Source organism: Ammodytes marinus, assembly GCF_949987685.1.
Source record: "Ammodytes marinus genome assembly, chromosome: 7".
Lineage (NCBI taxonomy): Eukaryota > Metazoa > Chordata > Actinopteri > Uranoscopiformes > Ammodytidae > Ammodytes > Ammodytes marinus.
The window spans coordinates 6,101,955-6,115,841 of NC_137211.1; the positions used below are offsets into that span (position 1 = coordinate 6,101,955).

General features: G+C 39.2%; 1 protein-coding gene across 1 annotated transcript; it reads left to right on the plus strand.

The window, feature by feature from the left end:
* The first annotated feature begins 1,307 nt into the window (after positions 1–1,307).
* agmat (agmatinase (putative)) lies at positions 1,308–5,772 on the plus strand. Its single transcript, XM_080030463.1, has 7 exons — positions 1,308–1,517; positions 2,214–2,416; positions 2,585–2,633; positions 3,173–3,368; positions 4,857–5,036; positions 5,453–5,537; positions 5,637–5,772. Exons 1-7 carry the CDS (start codon positions 1,402–1,404, stop codon positions 5,708–5,710), a joined length of 903 nt encoding a protein of 300 aa, XP_079886589.1. The 5' UTR covers positions 1,308–1,401; the 3' UTR covers positions 5,711–5,772.
* Positions 5,773–13,887: the final 8,115 nt, after the last annotated feature.

The following is a 13,887-nucleotide window of genomic DNA, read 5'->3' on the forward strand; positions in this document are numbered from 1 at the left end:
GAGCTACATTCCTCTGCGCCATCTACCATACGAATAAAGGTAAAACTGTAAAGCTGAATGCAATAGCATGCAAGAAATTACATTATAAAACAACACTTACCATGATGGCTTGTCGATATTATGCTATGTAATAAGACAAGTCTGAGGAGTGGTCGTTCTCTGAGATGCGCGGTGTCTAAATTGGGAGTGCTGGTGCGTCACACAGTGCGCCTCTAGAGGAGGACAAGTGAAGCGAACTCATTATAATAAAAATAAATAAAAAACTCCTCCACACAGTCATATAACGGTTTCATATCCAGCACCATAGCAACCAATATATTGGTCCAGAGAGGAAGTTGTGTGACCCTAAAACCTAATTTGGATTTTGTAATTATTATTATTTTTAATTCATAGGCTTCATGTTGTCTTTCGATAGTGAGGTTGCTGCTTGTAATCATTTCTAATCCCTTGTGGCCTACACTTTAGTCATGATTATTTCAATGATATATATTAGTAAGAAAAAGAAATGTATTTGCTAGAGTCTGACCGTTGGTTTTATCAAACGAGAAATGATTTCCATGTATTTTGACAACATTAAAAAAAATGAAATGTAGGTAAATATGTAGGATGAGTCTTGCGTAGCCTTTCTATCTATCTATCTATCTATCTATCTATCTATCTATCTATCTATCTATCTATCTATCTATCTATCTATCTATCTATCTATCTATCTATCTATCTATCTATCTATCTATCTATCTATCTATCTATCTATCTATCTATCTATCTATCTATCTATCTATCTATCTATTTTATGCGCATTCGATGAATAAAATAAGTGGCCTTTGAAGTTTTCGGAATGATTGGAATCGTGCTGCGTTCATGCTCTCAACTATATCGGAAGTTTGGAAATCACAACAACCATAACTACAAACCAAGTATCCGTATGTAGGCTAGCCTATCCAATGGGGAGTTGTGATAGGCTACTGTGTGGCGTTAGGGTTATGGCTATCAGAGATTATGCATTCAACCTAATAAAGTATGGTGATTTATTTTGCATAGGTTCCATACATGGTCATTCCCAGACGGGTTAAAGTGCAGGGAATGAAAACACTTGAAGTAGCCATAGCAGCTGAGAGACCACATTTCTGATTCACGTACGCTCATACACAGCCCCACGTTGCACTAGTAACATATCTGGACGTAGCTATGTTTTCAATTTGGAGAAACCTAAATATAACTCGCGCTACTATTTGGCCTTCTTCTTACAGGGCAACAACAAAGGTGGACTTTGTTTCTGCAGCGCCGCGACAAACTTCAGCTCTTTGCAGCAGCGACGGACTTGTTCTGAGTGTAAACCCCCACAGAAAGTGCTCAGGGACCCGGTACAATGTGCCACCGAGCGCCGAGTTCGTTGCTCGGATGTCGGGGATCCCCACCATGGCCAAGCTGCCCTACCAGGAGACCGCGGAGGGACTGGACGCAGCCTTTATCGGCGTCCCAATCGACACCGGGACCTCCAACAGGCCTGGAGCTAGGTCATTTTGCTGTTAATAATTTCTCTTTTTTTTTTACAGCATTATCTCCTCTTATGACACTGACACAAAAACAGCTATTTGTTTTTTCGAGCTTGTTATGATGCATTTAAACAGCAATAATTCATACGTCACACAATAAGCCTAATATTCAGTTGTGTAGAAAATATTGACATATCCTCATGCAGAGCAGCAATGAATAAAAAGTTTTAAAAAAAACTATACTTTACAAGTAATAGTCCTGTGTTCAGCCTTCCTTTGGCAAAGTGTTATGTACATATCATATATTTGGCTAAAGGCCTAGAAATACTTTTTCATTATTTATAAATGAAAAAGTAAAACTAATTTGAGCAACTTCTAAACACTGGCAGGTAGTTCTGTCACGCATAACAATGCATCTGTTACGACCATATCAAGAAACGTCTTGCTCAGCCTGGTGGTGACGCAACATATTATAAAGGAACCCGTACTCAAGTTTAAGTTTCCATAATACCAAACAGGATGTTATTAACAGAAACACATAGCCTACCAAAGACTTAACCCAACACTATGGGAGTCTGAAAGTCCATCCAAACAAAACAAAAGATATAGAGGAAGTCTATTTTATGAACCCATCACATTTCATATACGATCTTAACCTGCTTCAGTGACTTGTAACTCTTGCATTGAATTGAATAATTCCCTTCTTCATCACTGCAGGTTTGGTCCCAGGCACATCAGGACAGAATCGTCACTGCTGAGATCTTACAACAGTGGCACCAGGGCAGCGCCTTACGAGTCCCTCATGGTGGCTGATATCGGAGACGTCAACGTCAACGTTTACGACCTGAAAGACACCTGCAAACGCATCAGGGAGGCATACAGAAAGATTGTGGCCACTGGCTGTATTCCTCTGACCATGGGTGAGAGTGACTGGAGTATAAGAAGAAACAAGGCTCTTACATAGCCCACTGTTTTCACCTTCTCACAGATAGCTCAGTACATGAATATGTTATAAGTTTAAATAGCCCGATGAACTGTAGCTCTTGTTCAATCAAATGCCAGGAAGTTAAGAAGTTTTTTTGTTGCAGGTGGCGATCACACGATTGCATATCCAATCCTGCAAGCTGTTGCTGAGAAGTAAGAAGGCCATGCATGATATGTGTGAACATACATATAGAATTATTATCATTAGCTTACATTGGCTGACAGATACAGTACAATAACTAGACACACAATAAGGCTGCTACAACTAATGAGTATTGTGTATGTGCATATTTTCAAATGTCTTGTTTTGCCTAACATTCCAAACATACTCAATTTAAAAAGAGAAAAAAAACAGTGGGAAAATAATCTGGAACCAATACGTGTTTTGGACTTTTGGTTGATATAATGTCAATTTTTTTTGCAGATTATATTCTGTCCATCGACTAATCGATTAATTGTTCCAGCTCTAGATCAGATATTTCCATACCCAATTGGTCATGCCTTAGTAGTATTATTCTGCCCCGCGATGAACTCTACGGCGTTTTGAATGCCTGCACATTGATTGTAGATGAAAAAAAAACAAATTTATCTGTGAAAAAAGTTCAGACCAAAGTCAAATCTCAGTAAATCCATACTAAAAACACCCCTTAACCATTTCATACACTGACTTGTATTGGGTGATACTTCATCAGACATGGCCCAGTGGGTCTGGTCCATGTGGATGCTCATGCTGACACCAGTGATGTGGTCCTGGGGGAGAAGATTGGACATGGCACTCCCTTCAGACGGTGTGTGGAGGAGGGGCTGCTGGACTGCAACAGGGTGGCCCAGATCGGCCTGCGCGGTTCAGGCTACTCTCCAGATTCATACGAATGGAGCCGGGCACAGGTACCTTGAATAGCTTCGTTAAGTTTGAGTAACAGTAAAATATTTTATTTGATGAATTCAGGCATCTCCATATATTAGATAAATGTAGCTATTTATTAAATTATTAATTACTTTCCTTTACTGTACTCAGTCAATATCTGTGGAAGCATCAAACCCAGACAATATCAATAGAAAAGCAGAAATGTTCAAAATGTTTCAGATTGAACACAACGGAGTGTAACTGTTTCAAACATAATGCATCCTATAAACCCTTTGTGTGCCAAATGGTGACAAGATTGGGTTTTGATATTAAACAGTTTTGGCTGGATTATATTTCCTGAGTCGTTCCTGCTCACGGAAAACACATGGTACCTGTGTCTTGGTGTCGTTGTGAAAAGTATTTGGACCCCATGAAAAAACAGGTTGGGTACCTTTTGTAGTTATTCTACATTCTTATATAGTAAAGAGGACAGACACAACCAGCCAGGGCTAACCAGTTTTTCACAAACCTGCGCAAATGAGCGCACTCATACGCATTGATGCTAGTAAAGCATGGGTAATGCGGGACAATTGACTGGAGGTTTTCAGGGGCCCAGCCATTTGTGTGGACAGGCCTGTGTGTGTGTGTGTGTGTGTGTGTGTGTGTGTGTGTGTGTGTCAGTGCCCGTTTGTGTTCAGTACAGCAGGGTGTATGGATGACGTAAGGCAATGCCAACATTACATTTCTAAGTAATAGTAAGCAGTTCATTAATTTTGTTATGTATATAATCACTGATTTGGTTAATACTATATACCCAGTGTTGGGGAAGCTATTTTGAAATCAGAGCTTTGAAAACTACCAATTGCTTCACACTGGAAGATGACGAACTAAAGCAAAGCTAGCCTAGGGAGAAATTTAGTTTGGTTAACTAATAAAGCTACTTTGAAAAAGTGGGCTAGTTGAGACTATTTTCTAAGAAAAAGAGCAAATTGACACTGTATGATATTATATCCAAATGTTATACAACAAAGTCTCATGTCAGCAAAAAAAATGCCACTTAGTTTATTCCAGTCACTAAAAAGTAGTCTGGCTTGACCACTTCAGCCAGCGTCTATTAAGCGCTGGCGTCGGCAAACAACGCTACGCCTCCATTGGCTGCTTCCCGGGGTTAGCCCCGCCGTAGATGATTGTGATTGGTTTAAATAAATAAAAACAGGCCAGCCCAGTTTCCCCCCGAATAGACGGCTCTAAACGGAGTGCTTCCTGACCATACTACTTGCTGTAGTTTGGTCTGGCTTTGCGAGACTACTAAAAAGTGGCAATTTGTATAATAGACAAAAACTAAAAAAAATCAACACTGCAAAAAAATAGCAAAAGATTTATACTTTCATTACTATGCAAATATGAATGAATGAAGTTAAACTACATGCAATTTACTACTTACCAACACTGCAAATATCTTGATGTTATGGTATATTTTTGTGTGTCTAAATATTAGATAATGTATCCCTAATTTGCATACTGTGCAGGGTTTCCGTGTGGTGCAGGCGGAAGAGTGTTGGTTCAAATCTCTGGCTCCCCTGATGGCTGAGGTCAGGGCTCAGATGGGCAGCGGACCAGTTTACCTCAGTTTCGACATAGACGCTCTCGACCCGGGCTTTGCCCCTGGGACGGGCACACCAGAGATAGCAGGGCTCACTCCCATACAGGTAAACATGGAGGAAACAGACGTAAAGGTAACACTTTACAATAAAGTACACAAAATGGTAGTAGGTAACACAAAAAAAACTTATGTAGTAGGTAGAACAGAAAAAACTTGTGTTGTAAGTAGAACAAAAAAAAACGTATGTAGTAGGTAGGACGAGAAAAAAAAACGTATGTAGTAGGTAGCACAAAAAGAACCTATTAGTAGGTAACACATAACTATGTAGTAGGTACTACAATTTTGTGTACCTTATTGTAAAGTGTTACCGACGTAAATCCTACAAAATTTACTTTTTTGACTTTAATTTGACAACACAGCCTTGTCAAATAAAATGTCATGTACGAAATGTACTACTTCCTTATTGATCTTCTCATCTACTGTATATGAACAGTAATATTTTGTTTTCTTGGTTGGATTTAGGGAGTTGAGATTATTCGGGGCTGCCGAGGTCTGAACCTGGTTGGATGTGATTTAGTGGAGGTGTCTCCGCCCTACGACACCACAGGTACTTTTCAAACCCGGCTGGGACACACATAGTTTAGCCAAACTACTATATTTCTTTTCAATACAACTCTTAATTCTGACCATTTTTTTTTCTCAACAGGGAACACTGCGCTGACTGGTGCCAACCTCCTCTTTGAAATGTTGTGCGTCCTTCCAAAAGTGAAGTACTACTGATCAGTACAGTCCAACCAGATCAGAACAGGTGCTTTGTTAACGATGAATACAGACACCCCGTGGCCAAATGTCCTGTTGAATAAACCTGTATGGAATGTGAATTATGCAACAATTACAGCTGTTTTTTTATTAAAAACATAAAGCTTTGGTTATACAAATCAGGAGGATCATTCTACAGTAAGAAACCAAACTGTAGCATCATGTTATCTTTCAAGACAGTTGTATGCATAATGATTTTTTACAAATTAATAAATAAAACACATACTAAATTTGACTTGTGTTTTTCATATCATTTCAAATGACATCAATGTGATAATGTATCTCTTTGTTATGTTTGCAACATTTCCAAATACCCCATTTATAGATACACAGTTTAGAAGTGACAGCTGCAGTGTAGCAACATATACTGATACACATACTGTCTGACTGTCATGTGGTAGCAACTGTGCAAGGTCCTTGTTCTGCATGGGCATATCACTTGCAATCAAATCTCAAGACCTTGATGCCTTCGTTTTGGTTTAGGCAAATGGGAGAAATGACTGATCTGTAAAATAAAGGTATCTGTATCAGCTGTGATTAGCAGGACTCAGTGAGGTGAAGATACACATTACATTAAGTTTCGCAAATACAAACTACCTTGGCAAATTCTGATTTCCAAAAACATTGTTCTTTCAAATGTAAAGGTTTGTTTAGTCATCCTTATTATAGGATCTATACTCTATTCTGTACACATGGCATTTATTGCATTCATATGCAACAAAAAAAAACACCTCACAAATGTAATATGGATAAATATGGATACAAAAATTAAAATAGCATATAGGCAACACATTGCACTAGGCCTATATATGAGCTATCTGATAGGGAGGTCCGGGGCGATTGTAGCACTTTTTAATTTTTCATCATTCTACATAAGATAAGACATAGGATAAAATTTGAATATTTCTTTGTATTTTTATAATAGAACTAAAACATGGATAACAGCCCATGTGTACTTAACTTTATTGTGGAAGTGGAGACACTTGAAACTCTATTGTTAACCAAACCTTAAACTTTGAGTTTATATTTGTTACGCGATCCTCAGTGATTACAATAAAGACATCCATTCACTATAAAAGCTGTTGCATCAGCTGGAGCGTTCCAAAGTCTATGTCATGGTGGTTATCTCGACTTGAACCTTGAGACAAATTTAAAATAAGTAAATAGGTCTGCATTATAAATGTGGCGCAGGAAGTTTGAAAGACATGGGTGTTTATCAGCCAGGGAATGTAAAACAAAAAGCATCAGGTTGCATGATGATAAATGCAGAATGTAATGTTTTGTACTCAAGATGGGAAACATTTATTTAGAAATTTATATTTGTCCCTAATTTAGGTGATGCTATCCATTGCCATATGTCTCTCTGATTGGACAGTAGGGTAGAACAATGAGATTGTGTTCATATCTTTACTTGATGTTTGAGTAGGTCCCCTGTCTCCACTGCACAATTAAGTCGTTTTTAGTACTGGTTGTAATTCCCTTCTTTCTCCAGTAGAGGGCACGTAATGCTCACATGTCAGAGTGGTGTGGAATGAAAAAAAAGGTACTTTTTTTAGGAATGTCAGTAAGGCCTTTAAAACGAAAAATGTCTGAAGTGCATGAGAAGTACACTGTGGGCATGAAGAGGGTTTATCGACCAAACAAAGGGAAAACCACATCCCTCTAAGGATTAGGTCTAGTCTTCTTTGTTTACTTCTGCTGAATTGATTTGGACCATTCTTTTGAAATCTTTCTCTGGTGAGTCCCCCCAAAATGGAAAATGGAATAATAAATAGCCGGAGCCCCCCTTTGATTAGTTGGGCCGTAAAATAATCCATCTACTGACACATAATAAAAATACTGCTCTCTCTCTCTCTCTCTCTCTCTCTCTCTCTCTCGCTCTCTCTCTCTCTCTCTCTCTCTCTGACCTTCTCAAATTCAGATCCAGATGAGTTGTAAGACTGAATATACGCTTGTATATATTTATAGGTGAGTCAGTCAGTGGTGCCATGGGGGTTAACACATCACAAACTATTACATCAAAGGTGTTCTTCCTTTGGGTCTATGGAGTTAACAATGAACATACAGTACAGTTGAATACAAGTGATAAAGCAAAACTCAACTGACTTATACAACATTAAGCAAAATATATACATGCGCTTAAACTGGTCTGGTCTCAAAGGGAACATTTGTGCGTGTCCTTGAGGTACAAGAGATTTGAGAGTTGTTGTGTCATCACTATCCATTGGTGGAGCAGATGACCGGATACATATCACTTTCACTTTATTTGTCATCCAGCGGCAACTGTCATACCAAGGTTGAACAGTCAACTCTTCCTGCTTGATTTCAATATGTGTATACATGCACTGCATTCATGGGTCTGTGCTTATTTTGATGAATGATGGCATAGTCTTTTTGGGTGCAAGTTACATCTATAGATAGGCATGACTTGCTATGTTGTGTGGCTACTTGTCTTTGAGAACCACCCAGTCGGGCTCCTGATATGTCCAGACAGTGCCCTTATAGCTAGAGAACTATGAATTCTCTTAACCATTTGGTGCTTGTGTTTGACACGTAGACAAACCTGCTTTTGCAAATACTGCCAGCAGTGACTGGATGATTGGTTCACCGCAGAGAACTTCTCTCGTTAAACCAGTAAAATTAGCCTTGGCCCTATTGAAATTCTCAATTTGGTGCTTTTATTTGACACATACATAAATTTGCTTTATGGCTGTGTTCGTCTCCAAGTGAATCATAAGCTCCCAAAACTCTGCAAAAAGGATTCTACAAGAAGAGGCCTGGTTTACGTAACCTCCTCCTGAAAATAAAGTGCTGAGGGAGAGAGCAGTTTCACAATACTCAGTTTCACTTTCAAGGAATGTGTCAAATTAGGTCATGACTGTACTTCCCATGGATTATGGCTAGACACTTGCAAGATTAAACAAACACATGTATGTAACTGTTGATATTGGTTTACTTAAACAATCACGTTTTACTGTCTAATTCATATTTGGCCAATTTTTTTATTTACTTTTTAAGAGGAGATGGTGTCATCTTGGAAATATCAGTTACATTTTGGTGTTTGACACATATAACCTGTTGCATGTACTCTGCAAAGAGATTCAAAAGACAATTTGCAGATGTATTTGTAACAAACTGCTTTCACTGACTGTACATGTGATTTGGTGGAGTTATTTGGTGCTTATGTGGGTGGAGGCAAGAAGAACTGATATGACCCATTGTTGAGAGCTGAATGAAAGAAAGAGTGGGAACTCCTCCGCTAGAACTTCATGTGTATCACAGTTCAAGGGCGTTGACCCCCACTGAGAGCGGAAGTATTTCATATTCTCAGGCTGATCTATCGCTCATTGCCGCAGCTGTTTTCTGCAGCTGCGTAGGCTACAAGTCCGGCCCCAGTTGGCAACACGCACCGTGCTACAGTTACTCTAATGTAATACACAGTGGGCCGGTGCTCTACACTGAGTCATCTGACATCTTTACCACCTTACCTCATTGATGGCTGAATCTAATAACGTGTACAGAGTTGCAAACACAGATGCAAAAACTGGGAGTCAATCAGATTTGGCTTGTGATCGTAGACCGCTCCTAAACTTCACCCAATGAAGGACTTGTCTCAGCTGGACAAAGTTGTCTCAAAAGTGTTTATAACATTTTTACAAACTATTAAGAGTCCAAAGTTTTTTACAGAACACATTTTGGATACAGCCTTTTTCATTTAATAAATAAAAAAAAAATCATGTACAGGTCTTTAAAAAAGATTTTCTTTCATATTTTAAAGAACAAAAAGGAAGCAAAATAGCTCAGTTGGACTGTGCTTGAAAAACCACTTTATTGCCTGCTGTGTCCTTAATATCTGTATTTGGTTATTGGCTTTTATAGTTGACTTAGCTCACCAGCTGTGTTAGTCTCTCTAATCCAATGAACGATTAGATACAGAGCCTTTGTTTGGCATTCATTTAGATACTTGCTAGTTCCAACACTTGTGTGTTTCAACAGTTTCTTAAACTCTTAACAACAAAATATAGTGTTTGTGAGTCTCGGAAGGCCAGTGTTGGCAACACAGGAGTCGGTGGATGCCGCGGTATTGTTTGGAAGTCGCATTGGTTTTGGGAGCTATAATAATGGCTTGAGGTTTTTCTTTACGAAACATGTTTTACACAATTTTTCCAGGACTTTTTTCTGCTGACGGGAGGCGAGGAGGGAGGAGTTCCTTAAAAAAACGCAGCACTGTGGTGAGTGACATACTTCCAGGACGCATCCCTCTGTGGTATTCAACAGCAGTTTTTAAGAGCACAGGGAACAACATTTCTGCTCTGAGGACTGCAGTTTACTTATGATTCAACAAGCAATAAGTACTGCAATATGTTGATTTATCACACTACAGCAGTGGTTCCCAGCCTTTTTGGCCTGTTGTGACATATACATTATAACTACTTGCAATCCCCGGTTATCAATTGCATTTGTACACAATTTGGGATCCTAAAATATTTAAATAAGGTATCTTATAATTCTTCCTTTTTGACTCTCAAATGTTTTTTTTGTGAACCATTGCAGAGCTCCCAACACTGCTCCACTGTGGGGTATCAGTCTATTCCCAAATGGTCCTACAACAGCTTCTTTCCTTCATTTCTTGGCCCTAAAGTCAAACTTTTACACACAGGCCTCCATTATTTTCTCCTGTAACAGTATCCACCCAACTACAGTAGCTAATAACATTATTCTTTTCTGTTCCTTTTGTTATGTTTCCTCTTTCCCACAGTGAGACGCAACCAAAAATATGTTTTGCTTGTTGTTACTTCTGAAATTCACCTTGCAGAATGTGTGCAGAGTTCAACACTATAATGCTGAAGAGACACTGTTGCATTGTGCTTGCCAAATGTCCAACACAATTTTGAAGACCTTAGAACTAGTTTACAAGCCAATTGTGGCCCAATAAACATCTAAAACAAGTGAAACCTCTATCACACATACACTGTAAATGGATTTTTCTGTAGGTCGGAGACATCTTGTGTCTATTTGTAAAAACTTTTGAACAAAGCATATCTTTTTACGGTGGCGCTGAGCATTCACCAAATAAAAAAAAGTTTCAGAGCAGGATCTCGTAATTACGAGATAATATCTCGTAATTACGAGATAAGGATCTCGTAATTACGAGATAAGTATCTCGTAATTACGAGATAAAGATCTCGTAATTACGAGATAAGGATCTCGTAATTACGAGATAAGGATCACCCTCTCATTCATCAATAACGATGTGTGTGTGTGTGTGTGTGTGTGTGTGTGTGTGTGTGTTTGTGTGCAGACGAGGTGAACCTAGCCATAGGAAAACGTAGGCCAATAGCCTTGGTTTCCGGACTACAATGGGCCCCATAATCAATACAATTATTTTAAATATTTGTTTACTGTTCATTCATTAATCAGCGATCGCATTGGGAAATGAGGGACACACTTTCACTTTGTATATGCAGTTTGTTCATTATGAGCCACCGGAGCCACCGTACTGTGTTGCCTCATCCAATCAGAATGCCCGGTGGGCTAGTTCACTTTTACCTCCTGTTTGTTACTGTATCGGAACGCAGTTTTATTGAATGCTTTGATTAAATGCAGTCGTTAAACTCGGTGTAATCCATGACTCATACAAACACATAAGAACTTTCTACAAGGAGGGCATGACAATGATAGCCATGTCAACTTTGTGCAGATATGCAGTCACTGGGACTATTCAGGAGAAAAGCCCAGTCGGACCTCAGCAGCTGATCACGGGCGTAAAGCCGAAAGTGTGTCCCTCAGTAGCCTACCCGATGCGATCGCTGATTAATGAATGAACAGTAGCCTAAACAAATATTTAAAATAAGTTTATTGATTATGGGGCCCATTGTAGTCCGGAAACCAAGGCTATTGCCTACGTTTTCCTATGGCTAGGTTCACCTCGTCTGCACACAAATACACACACACAGACATCGTTATTGATGAATGAGAGGGCGATCCTTATCTCGTAATTACGAGATCCTTATCTCGTAATTACGAGATCTTTATCTCGTAATTACGAGATCTTTATCTCGTAATTACGAGATCCTTATCTCGTAATTACGAGATAATTATCTCGTAATTACGAGATAATATCTCGTAATTACGAGATCCTGCAGTGAAACTTTTTTTTATTTGGTGAATGCTCAGCGCCACCGTATCTTTTAGTTAAGTTAATCGACACGTTATCATATCTTGCATCAAAAATGCATATATAGGTTCTGGATTTGTTTTCTCCATGACAGACAAGGAGTAGATCACAATCAGTTTGGATTGTAAGAATGCAAATCTAACAAGTGCCACATTCACAACATACCAACCCCACTCTTTAAGCCCATTTGGTTCATCTCTCTTTTCGGCCTATGTTGGATACCAAATGAGAACAGCTCCGCTTCATTTCTATTCAGGGTTCAGCTTTTAATTGGCAACAGCTGTCCTCTCAAATCTCCCAGTGTTACAGTACACTCTTAAACACTCGTAACATGAAAAGGAAAAAATCATACAGCTACTGACTTCAGGCCTGACCAGCACTTTACCAGGGATTCATGTGTGTGGCTTATATAAAGGGACATTCCTCTTCACTGGGGACAGTAATTGTGTGTCTATTTATGCTTGATGCCTGAGTTGGCCCTTTGTATCTACTTAAGAATAAGTTGTTTTATTTAGTATTGAATGTAGTGTCCCTTCTCTCTCCAGTAGAGGGCACTAAATGCTCAAGCTTACTGTGTTTAGCTAGAAAGATCTCTCCCAATGAAGTCAACTGCAACAGCAGTTTTATTTTCTGCTAAAAAAACTTGAATCTCAGATTTTTAATGACCAGGAGCTTTCCCTAAGAACATTAAAATTACATTAGTTTAATAAGCAAAACACTGATTGGAGTGGAGCTACGCTTCAGGAATGCCAGTAAGGACTTTGATAAATATGTGCCCTGAGGGCGTGAAAAGTGAAATGAAGTGGTGGAGCAGGTTTTTTTTTGCCCAATCAAAAAGACGAAAGAAAGACAAATCTCTAAGGATTCAAGAAGAACGTACACTCCCACACTGTCGAACTTTCTCACTTGCAAGAATACTTTATTTTCAATATTCTGGGTAATCCATCAGGTTTGTCTGATGAATGTCTAGAACTGAAACGTTGCAAATAAAGAATTCTTTCAAGTGATACAGTGTGCGGGCGGGAGTCTAGAAGTTCCCTCTCCTACGCACCTGTTTGAAGAAACAGATGTGCAAAGTAAGCTATTGTTCATATCTTAATCTCTTTAACTGCACAAGTGTCTGTTTTATTGTTTGTATTTTTGTGACTTTTATGACTTTCCCTTATATAGCCTAAATGTTAGGTAATAGCCTACAATTTGTGTAATCTTCAAATGCTCCCCACATTTCTATGATAAAAGTCCCTGCAGGAAATGAATAAAACTAGTACTGGGTAGGCCTACATTTAGAATACTCAGATACTGTTTGCCTTGAATACAGTTTTACACTTTACATCATTTTGTGCTACTTTATAGGCCAACGTCTAGCCTAGGCCTACTCCCTTCTACTATGCACATGAAATAATACTCAATAACCTATAGTCGAGCCTAAATGTAGCCTATTAAATACTGTACTTTGACAAGTTTCTGCCTATTAAGTAGCCTACATTGACTTTTACTAGGCTAGTTTTTCTGCGAATAGACTTATGTGCCTAAGTAAAATATCTCAACTTGTACCACTGCCATAAAGTCAACATTTTGTAGGCTTTACTATGTCATAAACTAGACTTTACGTCAGCGTGTGCTGTTGCCTGACAACTACAATAGCTTTTTTTCCTTCTCCTCCGGGCAGGGTCGACGCACGTGAGGACTGTGTGGCGGCCACGTAAAGAGCGCGGGTGTATATTCGGTGGCGTCTCCCCCCACACTGGGATTAGCTGTCTTCTCTTTCAGCACTCCCTGAATTCCATTCCGCCTTTTACTTTTTCGGCACAGCTCTCTCTCTCTCTCCCTCTCTCCCTGCTCTATCCCAGCTCAGGACTTTCCCAGTGACTTTGCAAAGACTGCGCTTAGCCCCACAACAAGTCCTGTAAGTTTTCGGAGTGCACGCGAGGGAAGAGTCGATATTCTACGTTCCCTTGCT

Bases quoted from the DNA above. Each gene is read 5' to 3' on its own strand.
- agmat (XM_080030463.1), top strand. From the start codon at position 1,402: ATGTCGGGGATCCCCACCATGGCCAAGCTGCCCTACCAGGAGACCGCG. The intron at 1,518-2,213 runs GTCATTTTGCTG...TCATCACTGCAG, and splicing joins TCCAACAGGCCTGGAGCTAG to GTTTGGTCCCAGGCACATCA. The intron at 5,538-5,636 runs GTACTTTTCAAA...TTTTCTCAACAG, and splicing joins TCCGCCCTACGACACCACAG to GGAACACTGCGCTGACTGGT.